The sequence below is a fragment of the Trichechus manatus genome, unplaced genomic scaffold (genome assembly GCF_000243295.1).
Source record: "Trichechus manatus latirostris isolate Lorelei unplaced genomic scaffold, TriManLat1.0 scaffold00057, whole genome shotgun sequence".
NCBI lineage: Eukaryota > Metazoa > Chordata > Mammalia > Sirenia > Trichechidae > Trichechus > Trichechus manatus.
This window is the reverse complement of record NW_004443993.1, coordinates 13152839-13169039: the sequence shown is the minus strand read 5'-3', so window position 1 is coordinate 13169039 and position 16201 is coordinate 13152839. Positions and strand designations below refer to the sequence as shown.

Genomic DNA, 16201 nt, shown 5'->3' with positions numbered 1-16201 from the left:
GCAAACGGCTAACATGCTCGGCTGCTAACTGAAAGGCCAGGGGTTCAAGTCCACCCAGAGGTGCCTGGAAAGAAAGGCCTGGCAACCTACTTCTGGAAAACTGACTGTTGAAAACCCTACGGAGCACAGTCCCACTGCGTCACAGTGAGGTCACCGTGAGTAAGAGTCAACGTGACGGCAACTGCTTTAGGTAGTCAGGTGACATCAGGTCACTTCTGACTCATGGCGACTCTGTGGCAGAGCAGAACTGCCCCCTAGGGTTTTCCAGGCTGTCATCTTTGTGGGAGCAGATCCCCAGGCCTTTCTCCTGGGGAGCCGCTGGGTGGGTTCAAACTGCTGACCTTTGGGTTAGCAGCTGAGCACTTAACCATGGTGCCACCAGGACTTCTTGGTTTATGAAGACGAAAATAAAAATAAAAGATGGACCACAGCTACCACGGCCTCGACCAGACGGAGTCCAACACAACTAGATGGTGCCCGGCTACCACCACTGACTGCTCGGACAGGGATCACAACAGAGGGTCCCGGACAGAGGTGAGAAAAATGTAGAACAAAATTCTAACTCACAAAAAAAGACCAGACTTACTGGCCTGACAGAGACTGGAGAAACCCTGAGAGTATGGCTCCTGGACACCCGTTTAGCTCAGTAATGAAGTCACTCCCGAGGTTCACCCTTCAGCCAAAGATTAGACAGGCCCATAAAACAACACGAGACTAATGGGGCACACCAGCCCAGGGGCAAGGACGAGAAGGCAGGAGGGGACAGGAAAGCTGGTAATAGAGAACCCAAGGTCAAAAAGGGAGAGTGTTGACATGTCGTGGGGTTGGTAAACAATGTCACAAAACAATATGTGTACTAACTGTTTAATGAGAAGCTAGTTTGTTCTGCAAACCTTCATCTAAAGTAAAATAATAAAAATAAATAAAAGATGTACTGAAAATAATCCCCCACCCAAGGTCAACCCCGTTCATCTTTTGGAGCCGTTTCTGTGTTTTTTACAGGGTTGGCGTTATGCCACGAGCAGAGTTTGCATCCTGCATTTTATCAAACGGCAGCAGATGTGGCTGCAGACCTGTGGGCAGATTCAGCCGTTTGAAGCCTTCCTTTGCCTGATCTCATCGCTGGCCGGCGGCTGCGCGTTAAAAATGTTTGGTTTTTGTTTCCTTCCCCTTTTTTCAAGCTGCTTTGCTCAAAAGACCCCAAAGGCCTTCTGAATTTCCACCCCAGAGAGTCAAGCTCAGGGAAACATGCTAACATTGAAAATTACCCTGTGCGCCCACAAAAGGAGGAATGAGCCTTTTTTATTTTTACTGTTTGACATTTCATTATGAAAATGTTCAAAGGTACAGAAAAGTTCCGGTGCCACACACATAAGCCTTTCACTGGCTAATCTTCTTCAGAAGTAGATCACCAGGTCTGAACAAATCAGTCTTGGAAGAAGTACAGCCAGAATGCTCCTTCGAAGCAAGGATGGCAAGACTTCATCTCACATACTTTGGACATGTTATCAGGAGGGACCAGTCCCTGGAGAAGGACATCAGGCTTGGTAAAGTAGAGGGTCAGTGAAAAAGAGGAAGACCCTCCACGAGAGAGACTAACACAGTGGCTGCAACAGTGGGCTCAAGCATAGCAATGACTGTGAGGAAGACGCAGGACCGGGCCGCGTTTCGTTTTGTTATATGCGGGGTCGCTGAGTCGGAACTGACTTGACAGCACCTAACAACAACAGAAATGTTGAGCGAATTTCACAGTGAACATCCGCATACCCACTGCCTAGATCCCACGATGAGTGTCTCACCATATTCTCTTTTCTATCCATACCTCCATCCATCCATCAATCCATCTTGCTTTTTGTTTCTTGAAAAACAAAATAGACTTTATTTTTGAGAGCAGTTTTAGGTTTACAAAATAACTGTGCAGACAGTAGGGAGAGTTTCCATACCCTGTCTCTCTCCTCTACGCCCAGTTTCCCCATCGTCAACACCTTGCTTTCCTGTGGGACCTTTGTCACAATTCATGGGCCGCTATTGGTAGGTGATTATTAACCAAAGTCCAAAGTTCCCACGAGGGCTCACTCTCTGTGCTGGACGGTCCTGTGGGTTTTGACAAATACTCAACATCGCGTGTCCCCCAGGACAACATCATGCAGAATAGTTTCACCGCCCTAACAACGCCCTGGCGCCCCCATTCTCCCCTCCCCTCCCCCTGGCACTCACAGATCACGGCACTGTCTCCTCGGTTTTCCAGAATGTCAGATGGTTGGAATCACACAGCATGCAGCCTGTCAGACCGCTTTCGTCCACTTTGTCGTTGTTGTTAATTGCTGTCGAGTCGATTCGGACTCATGGCGACCCCATGTGTGCACAGTAAACTGATCGCCAGGCCTCTCTTCCGAGGTGCTTCTGGGTGGGTTCGAACCGCCAACCTTCCGGTGAGCAGCCGAGTGCTTACTCTCCATGTCTTTTCGTGGCTTGAGAGTTCATTTCCTTCTTCTTCTATTTTTCTAAATAATATTTTATTGTGTTTAAGGTGAAAGCTTGCTCAGCAAATTGGGTTCCCATTTAACAATTTCTAAACAAATTATCCAGTGATATTGGTTACGTTTTTCACAGTGAGCGCATTTCTTTTTGTCGATGTTCATCCATTTACCTTCTGAAGGATCTCTTGGTTGCTGCCAGTTTGGGGGGATTATGAATAAAGCTGCTACAAACATTCGTGTATGCAGGTTTTCACGGGGACATACATTTTCATTTCGTTTGGGTAGATCCCTAGTGGCGCAATTGCTCGATTATACAGGAAGTCCATGTGTAGGTTGTAAGAAACTGCCAGACTGCCTTCCAAAGTGACGATTCTTGTTAACATACCATCAAGTCAGTTCCCTACGTACAACAGAATGAAACACTGCCCGGTCCTGCGCCATCCTCACAATCATTGTTAAGCTTGAGCCCACTGTTGCAGCCACTGTGTCAATCCGTCTCATCGAGGGTCTGCCTCTTTTTCGCTGACCCTCTGCTTTACCAAGCATGACGTCCTTCTCCAGGGACTGATCCCTCCTGATAACATGTCCAAAGTATGTGAGACGAAGGCTCGTCATCCTTGCTTCTAAGGAGCATTCTGGCTGAACTTCTTCCAAGACAGATTTGTTCGTTCTTTTGAAAGTCCATGGCGTATTCAATATTCTTTGCCAACACCATAATTCTTCTTCCGTCTTCCTTGTTCATTGCCCAGCTTTCACACGCATATGCAGCAATTGAAAATACCATGTCTTGGGTCAGGCGCACCTTAGTCCTCAGAGATATCTTTGCTTTTCAACACTTTAAAGATGTCTTTTGCAGAAGATTTGCCCAAGGCAATATGTCGTTTGATTTCTTGACTGCTGCTTCCATGGGTGTTGATTGTGGATCCAAGTAAAATGAAATCCTTAACAACTTTCTTTTCTCCATTTATCATGATGTTGCTTATTGGTCCAGTTGTGAGGATTTTTGTTTTCTTTACGTTGAGGTGTAATCCATACTGAAGGCTGTGGTCTTTGATCTTCATCAGTAAGTGCTTCAAGTCCTCTTCACTTTCAGCAAGCAAGGTTATGTCATCTGCATAATGCAGGTTGTTAATGAGTCTTCCTCCAATTCTGATGCCCCGTTCTTCTTCATAGAGTCCAGCTTCTCAGATTATCTGCTCAGCATACAGATTGAATAGGTATGGTGAAAGGATATAGCCCTGACGCCCACCTTTCCTGACTAAACCATGCAGTATCCCCTTGTTCTGTTTGAACGACTGTCTCTTGGCCTTTGAACACGTTCCGTGTGAGCACAGTAAGGTGTTAAGGTGTTCTGGAATTCCCATTCTTCACAATGTTATCCATAATTTGTTATGATGCACACAGTCAAATGCCTTTGCATAGTCAATAAAACACAGGTCAACATCTTTCTGGTATTCTCAGCTTTCAGCCAGGGTCCATCTGACATCAGCACTGTTCCACGTTCACTATTTTGCATTCCCACCAGCGTTTATTTTTGTCAACGTTTCGGATTTTAACCATTCGAACAGGGGTGTGAGCCCCTGGGTGGTACCAACAGTTAAGCGCTGGACCACTAGCTGAAATGTTGGTGGTCTGAACGCACCCAGAGGCACCTTGGAAGACAGGACTGTCAGTGTGCTTCCGCAAGGTCAAAGCCTTGAAAACTCGATGGAGCAGTCCTATTCGACAGCACGAGTCACCGCGGGTCAGAATCCACTCCATGGCAGCTAAGAGCAGCAACAATAGGGGTGTCGCGGTATCTCACTGTGCTTTTAATTTGCAATGCCCTTTCCGGATGCTCGTCTTCCGTCTGTGCCTCTTCTTTGGTGAGGTGTCCAGAACTTGTGCTCATTTCTGTAACTGGCTTGTTTGTTTCTTATTGTTGAGTTTTAAGAGCTCGTTGTATATTTTGGATACAGGTCCTTTCTCAGAGATGTGTTTTTGCAGATATCGTCTCCCAGCGTGTAAGAGCTATGACTACTAACCAAAAGGTCAGCAGTTCGAATCCACCAGCCGCTCCTTGGAAACCCTACGGGGCGGTTTTACAGTGTCCAGTAGGGTCGCCATGATTTGGAATCGATGCGCGGCAACGGGTCTGTGACTGGTCTTTTGATTTTCTTAACAATGTCTTCCGCAGACATCTTACTTTTTTAACTTCATTTCAAAGTCAATTGCAGACATCAGGGAACTATTCCTGAAACACCGTGAACTAGAGAGCAATACATATTTGTGGTTTTAGTTTTTATGTAGAATTTAGCCAACCAGTTGCCCTCGAGTGGACTCTGACTCCTGGCGCCCCCGTGTGTGTCAGAGCAGAACTGCCTTCCATAGGGTTTGCAACGGCCGATTGGGTGGACTCGAACCTCCAACCTTCCGATTAGCAGCCAGGTGTGTTAACTATTTGTACCGCCCAGGGACTCTGGATAAAATTTATGTCAAGTGAGAAGTACAAGCCTGTTGGATGAGCCTTGTCGAATGCACACCCAGCGGTGTGTGTTATCCACGGCCCATCACGATATAGGACATGCCCACCACTCCACGTGTCGGTGTGCTATTGCTGCTGTAACAGATCATCACAGATTCTGTGGCTTAAACCAACTGAAACTTATTCTCTTACAGTTCTAGAGGTCAGCGGGGCTGGTTCCTTCTGGAGGCTGCAGAGAATCTCTTGCTTTTTTTTTTTGTTTATTTCAATTTATTCTATTTTCTTTTCTGTTACATATTTCATTTATTCTATTCTATGTACTTTACTTTATATTAGTTTATTTTATTTATCCAACTTTACTCATTTCATTTTATTATAATTTTATTTATTTATTTTATTATGTTTATTTTAATTAAATGTATTTATTTTATTTTATTTTATGATTTCAACTCATTTTATTTAATCTATTTTGTTTTAATTTAGCTAATTTAATTTATTTTACTTAATTATTTTATTTCATTTTATTCATTTTAACTGCGTGAATTTATTTTATATGTTTAATTTGATGTATTCTGATGTTTTATTGAAATTCTTTTACTTATTTAATTTTATTCATTTAATTTTATGTATTCTATTTTGTTTTATTTATTTCAACTTATTTTTAGATTTTATTTACTTTCTTTTTTATTTTTTGAATTGGCAAATACTCTCTTTCTCTCTCTTTTCTTCAAGGACCCTGGGCAGATTGCTAATCAAAGTATCTGTGGTGAAAAATTTTGGTGGGTCGGTCTTTGCCACAATTTCCATCTGTGGGCGGGTCCTGTGGGCAAGACTCCAGGGTAGCCTCTTGTCTCTAACCCATGTCCCCAGTGTCTCCACTCAGACAGGCTTCCTGACCTCACCAAAGTGCCGCAAGCCCCATCCAAGCTCCCGGGCTCTGATGGGAGAAAGAAAGGTCCCTACCTCCCCTGTCCCCCAGGGCCCTCACCTGCTAAGTGGGTTCATGAGCGGCCGCTGTCACAGAAGGGACAGGTGGGGACGTGTGCGGACGGGGTGGCACGAGTGTCCTGTGGCTGACGGCACAAATTGCCTAAACTCAGTGGCTCAAAACAGCACACATTCGTGACCTCACAAAGTCAGGAGTCCTACATGGCTCCCACGGGGCTGAAATCCGGGTGTCAGCTGGCTCCTTCCGGAGGCTCCAGAGGAGACCCGTCTCCGGCCTTTTCCAGCTTCTAGAGACCCCGCGTTCCTTGGCCCGTGGCCCCTTCCTGCGTCTTCAGAGGCAGCAGCGAGCATCTGCCAGTCTCTCCGATTCCGTCCTCACATCTCCTCCTCTGACTCCAACCCTCCTGCCTCCCTCTGATGAGGACCCTGTGGTCACATGGGCCCCCCCGGGTGATCCAGGATCATCTCCCGTCTCAAGACCCTTCATGTCATCCGAGCGCAGGGTCCCTTTGCCGTGTGAGGTGCCATGTCCACAGGTCTTGGGATTAGAACATAGACAGATATCTTTGAGGGCTGTTATCCGGCGACCCACACTCCACCAATCCCCTTATAATTCAAAGGGACACTCCCTGTCCCCCTACACAGCACTCCCTGCACCCCAGTTACCCAACCCCCCATCCTGATTTCAGCAGGAGACCCCAGCATGGGCCCATCCCTTCCTTGATCTGCCCTCCCTTGTTTCTTCCCAGGAGACCAGCTGTCACAGCCTCCAGGAAGCCCTCCCTGATACCCTTCCTCCCTCCTTCCTGCAGCCTGGGGTCCTCAAGTCTCCCACAGACCCCTGGGGACTTCCTCCCAGAGGGACCTCCCCCTGATTTCTCTAGGCCCCCAGCAAATCCCAAGGAGCCCTGGTGGCACAACCGTTAAGCGCCTATCAGTGCCTCAGGAGAAAGCCTGGCGATCTGCTCCTGTAAAGATTACAGTCTAGAAAACGCCATGGGGCAGTTCTTCTCCGTCACGTGAGTTGTCCTGAGTCAGAATTGTCTAGACAGCAACCAAGAAGACAACAACCAGCAAGCCCCACCCGGAGGGCTGGCTGACACGTTTGCGGATTCTGCGTGTTTATCCTAAGCTGCCCAGGGAGGCTGGGGACGTTTCCGCTGTTCAGCTCCTGGCCACCCAGCAGTTTCACTTCCGGCCACCAGAGTTAGGAGGAGGAGGAGAAAGTGAGCCGAGATGGCAGCAGAAAAGCAGGAACTCCTCCCGCCACCTCGGTGTGCCTGTTCCCTTAGGTGACTCCTTGGCCCCCCGAGACGGAGGGTCTGAACTGGGGGTGATTCTGTCCCCCCAGGGGACACTGGGTGATGTCTGGGGAATTTGCAGTTGGCACTACCTGGCATGGAGTGGGCGGAGGCCAAGCACGCTACTCAACACCCTACGGTGCGCAGGACGGCCTCACCCCAGAGAAGGATCAGACCCCCACGTCAGCAGGGCCGAGGGGGATGGATCCTGTGTTAATTATTTGGGAAAAAATTGATTTCGGTCCCTGCTCACACCGTACACCAGAATAAATCCTCCATAGGTCAGACGGTGTAAACCAGGGGGGCTCTCCAGCTCCTGTGATTTCCCTCCTCTCTCCTCCCCACTCAGTGTGTGGATTCAAACGTGGGCAGCGTCCTGGGACATCAGCAGGTCAGATGATTATGGGATGCAGAGTCTCTTGGGGATCACTGGAATCCCTTAACCCAAGGGACACTGGGTGATGTCTGGGGACATTTGTGGGTGCCATGACTTGGGGTGGATGCTGCTGGCATCAAGTGGTGGAAGCCAGGGATGCTGCTCAACAACCACAAAGCCCAGGACAGCCCCCCACCCCAACCAATAAATATGTAGCCCCAATTTCCAGAGTGGAAATTAATGTCTGCCCCAACAACTGAAAGCGGAAGTCTCAGTAATCCAGAGCCAGCATGGAGGAAGCATTTAGTCCTGCAGAAAAACTCAGGTCTGCTTTTGGCGTTTACCAGGCTTGGGGCGGCGGGGCCTTGGTTTGTCCCCCAGTACAGGCAGTATCCAGCATCCCCACTACTCCTACTTCCCTGACAAGAGGCAGCTGGCCACCCTCTTTCAAAAAACTGCTCCACAATTTCCTGTCCACAGCTGCCTTCACAGGCATCTCTTTTTCCAGCCCCCATGTTTTTTGTTTAAAGTTTACATACATTAATTTTATTTATTTTTAATAATTTATTTTTGTTGCTGTTGAGAACATACACAGCAAAAAAAAAACACAAACACCAATTCAACAGTTCCTACACGACGATTCAGTGACACTGATTACATTTTTCGAGTTGTGCAACCATTCTCACCCTCCTTTTGAGTTGTTCCTCCTCCCTTAACAGGAACTCACTATCCCCTAAATTTCAAGTTGCTGTTGTCCGTTTGATCCCATATAGACAGATCTTAAAAGACCACGATACTCAAGGCAGACATTCTTTCTTAGTTAAGATTTAAAGACTATTTCAGGGCAATAGTTTCGGCAGCCCCCATGTTTTTGCAAGCTGTTTCAGTTCGTTTTTCGCCAAGAAGCTACACGTATTTTTTTTTTCCCTCTACCCACAATTATTCCAAATTAAAGCGTTTTGGCCAGCAACTGCTTTCCAAGGCCTGGTAGTAGTGTCAAACGGGTACTGCGTAGTCTGGAGTGGGCTCGGGAGATTAGAAGTAAAAACGAGAGCCACTAATCGCAAAGACAAAAAAAAATCAGCGGAGGAATTGCTTCAGTTCCAGGAAACCGTGGGGATTCCTATTTGTGCTGAAGACACGGAGCGACTATCTGGAACTGATGTTTCCTTGGTACGTTCAAATTTAACTCATACATAAAATATTTTACCGAATTTAACCACAAGCTATAACATTGTTTGGCTACGTCCAAATTTTACTCCAAAAAGACATTTTAGTGAATTTAACTGCAAGGTGGAATCTTTTTGCTTGAGTACGTCCAAATTTTCAGTCCAAACACGATGTGCCCGAATTGAACCGAGTCCAAACTTGAGTTCACACGCCAAGTATTTTTTTCATTAAATTTGAGTATCTTTAAGTTGTAAATTGTAAGTTAGCTTGTTAGAAACTAAAAGGCCGAATCAAGAAAACAACGATGACCACCGATTATTACGAGATTATGACTGAAAACACGGGGGGAGGGGCGCCGGGACCCCCGATATTCGGGGACCTTTGTCGCCCCCGAGCCGCCCTGGGAAGGGGGTCCCGGTGGGTGAAGGGCAACGGGGATGACGGCTGGAAACGGAGTCACCACGAGGCCCCCAAAACAGGTCCAGCACGACGCCCTCGCCCCAAGGCCCGGCTGTTGGGGAGGCTGGGCGGGCGCGCGCACCCGGCGCCGCCGCGGCCCCTCCCCCAGTCTGCCCGCAGAGGGACGGTAGCGGGGGCGGGACTCGAAACGATCTGACCAATCCGCGACGCATTCCCACCCCGGCGCCCAGCCGGCCGCCAATCAGGCGCCGGAAGGGGGGGGGCACGCGCAGTTTTCTCGACGCCCCTGCGGCCCCACCCCCTCTGCGGGCGCATTCCCGGCAGCGTGGGGGCGTGGCCTGGGTGCGGCGTCTATAAATGCGGGCGACGGCGGCGGCGCCATTTTGCGAACGGCGAACAGCGGCGGCGGCGCGGAGAGGCGCAGCGGAGGTTTTGCTGGTTTCGGACCCCAGCGGCCGGATGGTGAAATCCTCCCTGCAGCGGATCCTCAACAGCCACTGCTTCGCCAGAGAGAAGGAAGGAAATAAAGCCAGCGCCACCGCCCACGCCAGCTGCGCCATGCCGCTCCTCAGCCTGCACGGCCGCGGCGGCCACAGCAGCGAGAGGTGAGCGCCCCGCCCCCGCCCGAAGCTTCCAGAAGCGCCGGCCGCGCGGGTCCGCGGGGGCTGCCCCGGGGCGCCCCATAAATACCGGGAGCGCTAGATCTGCCCCTTTGTCGAGGCCACAGTCGACGCGGGGGCGGTTCTCGGCCGGGGTAGGGCGGGCACCCACCCCCCTCGGGGCCGGGTGGGTGCAGGGTCCTGGGGGGTATCGAGGTCCCCGTGGGCCCGGCGGCGATCGAGGGGGTTCGCATCCATTGGTTTTCTTCGCGTGGGAGTCGGGTTTGGGGTGGGAACGGGTGCCGACCCCCGCTTGGCTGGGCCGGGTGGCGGGGACGGGTCCCTTCGAGATGGGAAACCGCGGTCACCCTGGGCCTGGCGGCGGATGTGGGGGGTCGCACCCACCGCCCTCTCTCCGCGTCGCGGGTCGGGTTTGGGGGGGCGGGCGCCGATCCCCATCGGGCTGGCTGGGGCGGCCACGGGCGGGTACTGGGCTTACCCCGGGTCTGGCGGGGGGCGGTTTTCTCTGGGCCGGCCCAGTAGGCGCTGGGCCTCGGGGTGACCCCTGGGCCTGGCTGCAGATTCGGGGAGTTGTCTCGCCTTTCGCCTCCGATTTGGGGCGGGGGCAGACGGTGGGGCCGGCGCCACGTCGCCGCCCCCACCGGGGCCGGCTGGGGGGCGCTTCCTCCCGGAGAGGCCGGGCGCCGGCAGGGCGCGAGAGGGTGCTGGGCGGTCAGATCCGAGGGCGCCTTCCCAGGTGCTTTCCAGAGCGGTGTCGGTCGGCACCGCCGGGGTGGGGGGCCGGGGTGGGGGCCGAGGCCTGGGACGGAGCCGTACAAAATGGAGGCGTCTCTGGGGCCTGTTTACACCGCGCAGCAAATGGCTGCTGGCGCTCCGGCTGCGCGATTGTGAAAACCTCCCCGGGGCGCTGGGCCATCTGCCGAGATGACGCAACCGGGCGGGGGAGGGGACAGGGCGCGGCCCGGCTGACACCCGCCCGTCCCCCGTGCCCGGCGGGACCGCTGGACGTGTGGCCTCGGGCCGTTGGAAGGAAACCGCGGGTGTTGGGTTTATTATTTGGAAGATTTAAAAAAACACGCTCCGAGTTTTTTCTTTGGTTGCGTTGCGAATGACAGCCGGCGACAGTTAGTCATCGAGTGGGTTCCTTAAAAGGACAGGTCACTGGTCTCTAAGAAAGAGTAAGAAATTCAGAGTTTCGGCATGGAGTGTAAAGCGGAAAAGGGAAGCGGACCTTGGCTAGAGGTAGAAATGAGAAGTAAAACTCGCTGACGCGTTGGGCGAAGCAAACGTGGGGCATGTTTTCAGACTGCTCAGGGGGAAGTCACAGCCCACGCTGAGGCCGGGCTGCTCTGGAGGCGGGGCCGGGCCCGGCGTCGAGCACTGCCACCCGGAGGAAGCGGCTTTAAGTGCCCGCTTGATGATGTGTAACTTCCTGGGGAGGCGTCCCGGGTGGCATGGATGGTCAAGTGCTGGATACTCGATGGTGACTAACGGCAGCAACTGCCTGGCGCCGGCTGGTGGCTTGGACCCGCCCCTGTGGGCGAGGATGTTGGTTTTGCCATCATGTCAACGTCAGCTTCTGGACACGGATGGGGAGGCTAGGCAGGGGCTGGGCAGCGGGCTCCTGAATGCCTTCGTGAGTCCGAGGGTCTTGGCAAGTAAGGGGCTCAACCAGGGGGTTCCCAGGTGTGACGGCCTGCTAATAGCCCTGTTTTCCTCCAGTTCCAGGGTCCCTCTCAATTGCTGTAGTAACCTGGGTCCAGGGCCTCGGTGGTGCTCCTGATGTCCCTCACCCACCCCTGAAGATCCCAGGTGGGCGAGGGAATAGTCAGAGGGATCACAATCTTTCAGCTAATTTATTTTACTCTGTAAGTATGCCGGGTCCCTGGGGTCCCTACGCCCCTTGGGCCAGGTGAGAGGGCTGACGTGTGGGTTTGTCCAGGAGGAACTCGCTCTCTGCTCCTCCTGTGTGCCAGAAGCTCCATGTCCACAGTGCGTGGTTCGCGTTAAATGTGTGATCCCTGGATAGTGGGGGAGCCGGAGCCCCCAGTCTTAGCGGTGCGCCAACTCCCGCTGTGCCAAGCTGCCTCCCCTCAGAGGCCATGGTACCCTGGCCTGGGGGACCACCACGGCATCCATGGTCTTCTGGGTGCTTCACTGGCTTTCCCAGACGGTCCTTGTGCAGCGGGGGGGGGGCGGGTTTCTCACCCGCCTGCTGGGTGCTCTGCTACCTTCTCCAGGATAATCGGCTGAATGTAACAGAGGAACTAGCGTCCAATGACAAGACGAGAATTCTTAACGTCCAGACCAGGCTCACCGAGGCCAAACACATCACCTGGAGAGCTGTGCTGAGCAGCAGCAGCCTCTACATCGAGATTCCAGGCGGTGCCCTGCCCGAGGGGAGCAAAGACAGGTGGGGGCTCCACTCCCCCGGGCTCTGAGGATGGATGAGGGGAGACCTCAGTCTGGAGGAGGCCAGCCATCATTATTTGGGGGTGGGGGTTCCCTTTTTAAGCTGTAGGCCAGTGGGTCTTAGCTGGGGCAATTCTGCCCCAGGGGACAGTGGGTGATGTGTGGGGACATTTGTGGTTGTCACATCAAGTGGGTGGGGCCAGGGATGTTCCTCAGCAGGCTCCAGTGCACAGGCCGGCCCCACGTCCACGGTGCTGAGGGACCCTGGCCTGGACCTAGGCTGGGGGCGCGGGGTGATTGGGGTGAGGGGGCAGGTCCTGACGCGGGCCCGGCTTCAGCTTCGCAGTTGTCCTTGAGTTTGCCGAGGAGCAGCTCCACGTGGACCACGTCTTCGTTTGCTTCCACAAGAACCGAGATGACAGAGGTAGGGGCCTCAGCCGCTGGCCTGCCGTGGTGAGGGGGCGTGGGGTGGCAGGGTCCCGCGGGCAGCCTGCAGCCCACCCCCTCTGGGGGCTCCAGCATCACCCTCGGCCCATCAGCCGGGCCCGGGGGCAGCACTGACGGCCGCATCTCCCCACAGCCGCATTGCTCCGTACCTTCAGCTTTCTGGGCTTTGAGATTGTGAGACCGGGGCATCCCCTTGTCCCCAAGAGACCCGACGCCTGCTTCATGGTCTACATGCTTGAGAGAGACTCCTCGGAGGAGGAGTAGCGGCCGCCCCTGCCCCGCCGTCTGCAGGAGGCCACCCACCCCATGGCTGGCTGTCCCCGTGACTGTGCTGTCCACTGTGTCCGCGGCGGGCGGGCGCAGAGTGTCAGGCTGTCCCTCTCTCCTGGGTGTGTCCGCATGTTGTAATTGTGCAAATAAACGCTCACTCCAAATTAGCAGTATATTTCTTGAAGTTTAATATTGTGTTTGTGATACTGAAGTATTTGCTTTAATTCTAAATAAAAGTTTATATTTTCCTTTTTTATTGCTGGTGTAAGATGATTCAGCTGTCCTTGGAGGAGGAGCTTCTTAGTGGGTCGAGGCGGTCAGGCCTCCGGCTGCAGCCTGGACACAGGTGTTAGTCCGCCCTCTGTTGCTCAAATGGAATAAAGACGATTCCACCTCCAGACCTGTGCTGCCTCTGCTCTTGGGGGCTGGGGTGGGGGGAGGGGGTAAACTGGGAGCCTTCCTGAAACCTGTGCAGGTGCTGGAGGGGAGCTTCTGGCCTGGGGTGGGTGCTTGTCCCCTGGGCTGGCATTCAGTGCTTCTCACGGAGGGGCGTGAAAGTGTTGAGGGCTTAAGTCTGCTGTGGGGGTCAGGAGCAGGCTGGCCTCGCCTCTGTGGGTACAGCAAGGGGCTCTGACCCGTACCTGGGCTGTTCCAGGGCCCTGGGGTCCCACCTCCCTCACCTCACCTTTCTCCCCTGGGGCAGCCCAGGCCTTCACCAGCCTGTGCCTTGCAGGCCGTCAGCACCACTGCCAGCCCCTTGCAACGGTGGGCTGGCCAAGTCCCTGCTCTTTGTTTTCTTTGTGGTGATCTGTTGGATTGAAACATTTTTTGCTGAGAAGATACACAGCGACCCAGCATACACCAACAGCTCCGTGTGCAGTTCGGTGACGTTGGTTCCGTTCAGGTTGGGCAGCCGTGCTCGCCCTTGCTCCGAGTTGGTCCTTCCCGTCAATGTACGCTCACTGCCTCGTCAATGTACGCTCACTGCCTCTTAAGCTTCCTGTCCTTTCACTTTGCTGTTGGCAGTGTGATCCCAAACAGTTCGCAATGCTCAAGGCAGACGCTCATTACTGATCAAACTTGTTTGGTTTTAAGAAGGGTTCAGAGTGTATATATATGTAGTTTTTTTAACTGTACTTTAGGTGGTTTACAGAGCAAACAATTTTCTCATTAAACAGTACACACACGGTTTTCTGCCATTGGTTGCCAACCCCCACGGCACGTCAACACTCCCCTTTTCGACCTCAGGTTCCCCATTACCAGCTTTCCTGTCTCCTGCCTTGTTGTCCTTGCTCGGGATATTTTTGGTTTAAGCTTTAAAGATTATTGCAGGGCAGTAGCTTCAGGGGTTCATCCAGCCTCCATGGCTCCACACATTCTGGATTCCAGGAGTATTTGGATTTCTGTTTTACATTTGCCCCCTTTTGGTCGCAAGTCTTCCCAGCTCTCTTGTCTCACCTCACCTGTTGAAATCCTTAGGGACCACGAAGGGCGTGGAGAGGGATCGCCTGGGTTCGGACCCAGGACGGGGACTGTGGAACCAGTGAACCGACTCACGGCCCCCCCGTGTGTGTCTGAGTCAAGCTGTGTTTCATAGGGTGCTTTTCTGGAAGTAGATCACCAGGCCTTTCTTCCCAGGTGCCTGTGGGTGGACACCTGTGCCTGTTCACTGTTTGCACACCTGGGTCCTCTTGGGGAGGATCCGGGGGCTGTCCTGGGTCAGGAGCACTCCTGGTGGGGAGCAAAAGTGGGGCATATGGCCACGGCAGGGGGAGGCTGGAACTAGGTCCGAAGTTCTGCTGGAACAAGGTCCTCGCCCTTTGCAGTTGTGATCCACGGGGTTGGGGTGCCCCCTGCCGGCCGCAGCTGGAAACTGCCTGAGCTTGATGTCCAGGCCTGGGACGACAGCCATTTTTACAGAGGAGAGAAGGGCCTCAGAGGAATTAGGTGGCCTAGTCACGGTGCCACAGCAGGTAACAGGCAGATGGAGGTACACGGGCTATCCAGCCACCTGAGTGACGCTGAGGCCAGGAGCTGGACACAGACATTCCCAGCCCATGTGGTCAGGGCGAGGGCAGAGAAAGGGGCATTGGAGTTGGGGTGTTGAAGGGTGAATAGGAGTGAAGCAGAGACAATAGATGGGAGATTATTTCCAATGGAAGAAACAACTTGGGTAAAGGCCGGGAGTTCACAAAGCATCTCCAAGGCTGAGCAGTGTTGCTGGAGAGGTTGGCCGGAGAGAGCTTGCAGAGCCTGAGGAGGGCACTAGACGGCCACGGGAGGTGTTTGAGCAGAAGAGGGGCCTGATCATATCTGGGGCTTAGAAAGATCCCCTGGGGGCCATCACAGTGGGGCTAGGATAGAGGGTATGACCGGAGGCTGGCACCAGGGGAGATGCCCCAGGCAAGGACAGCAGGGCCTTTCAGGCTCCTGTGTCCATTTTTCAGAGGTGTAAACCGAGACCTCGATCTCCTCCAAAGGCCCCCTGAAAAGCCTGGTCTGTGCCAGGCCCAGCCATTGCCCTGCCTGGGGGAACGGGTGGCTGGTGAGCAGATCAAGAGGTGAAGAAACACTCCCAGGCCAGCAAGGACCGGGGTCACCAGGAGAGGCTCATTTATTTGCTCGGAGGACTATATAAGGAGGTGGGATTTGAGCTGTCTGGAAGGGGGAATAGCCCCTGCAAAGTCTCGGAGGCCAAGCAGAATTTAGGGTGTCACAGGGGACCAGCAAGGAGGCTAGGGAGGGTGGAGAGAGGGTGCATGGTGGGGGTGGCAGGGCGTGTGGAATGATGAGAGGGTTTGGGGCTCCTCAGGGGGCCTGCCCTTCCCAGGAATCCCCCAGACAAGGGATTGGGGTGTCTACATCCTGAAGTAGACAGTGACATCACATCCGAGCTTGGAAGGGGCCTTGGCTGGAGGAAGGGGTCCCCCCACTCAGAGAGATGCTGCCGGGGGTGGGGGGTGTCCATGCCTGGAAAGAGGCAAGGGGTCCTGGCACCAGGTGTCAAAGGGCGCTGTCCACTCTCAGGACATGCTGGCCAGAGGCCCCCGCACCCTGGAAAGGGTGCCCCTGCCCTTTTGGGGAGGCCCTAAGCACCAGCACGGGAAAAGGCAGGTATTGGAGGGGTGGGGGCGTCCACACTCTCGGGAAGCCGCTGATCAGACCCCACACTGTCCACCAGCCCCCCCTGGAAGAGGACATTCATGCTGTTGTGGGGACCCCGGCCATCAGCCCCAGCACTGGAAAGGGGCGTCTGCTCTTGGACAGGCCCAGACCCACGTTCACCTTGGAGC

At 53.5% G+C, this 16201-nt stretch overlaps 1 protein-coding gene across 1 annotated transcript; it reads left to right on the top strand.

The window, feature by feature from the left end:
- Positions 1-9545: 9545 nt before the first annotated feature.
- On the top strand, positions 9546-12910 carry OAZ1 (ornithine decarboxylase antizyme 1). The gene is given in 5 exon segments (NM_001289805.1): positions 9546-9764; positions 11502-11647; positions 12020-12192; positions 12530-12615; positions 12772-12910. Coding segments are annotated over 5 exon segments (681 nt in total). The 5' UTR covers positions 9546-9618; the 3' UTR covers positions 12903-12910.
- Positions 12911-16201: the final 3291 nt, after the last annotated feature.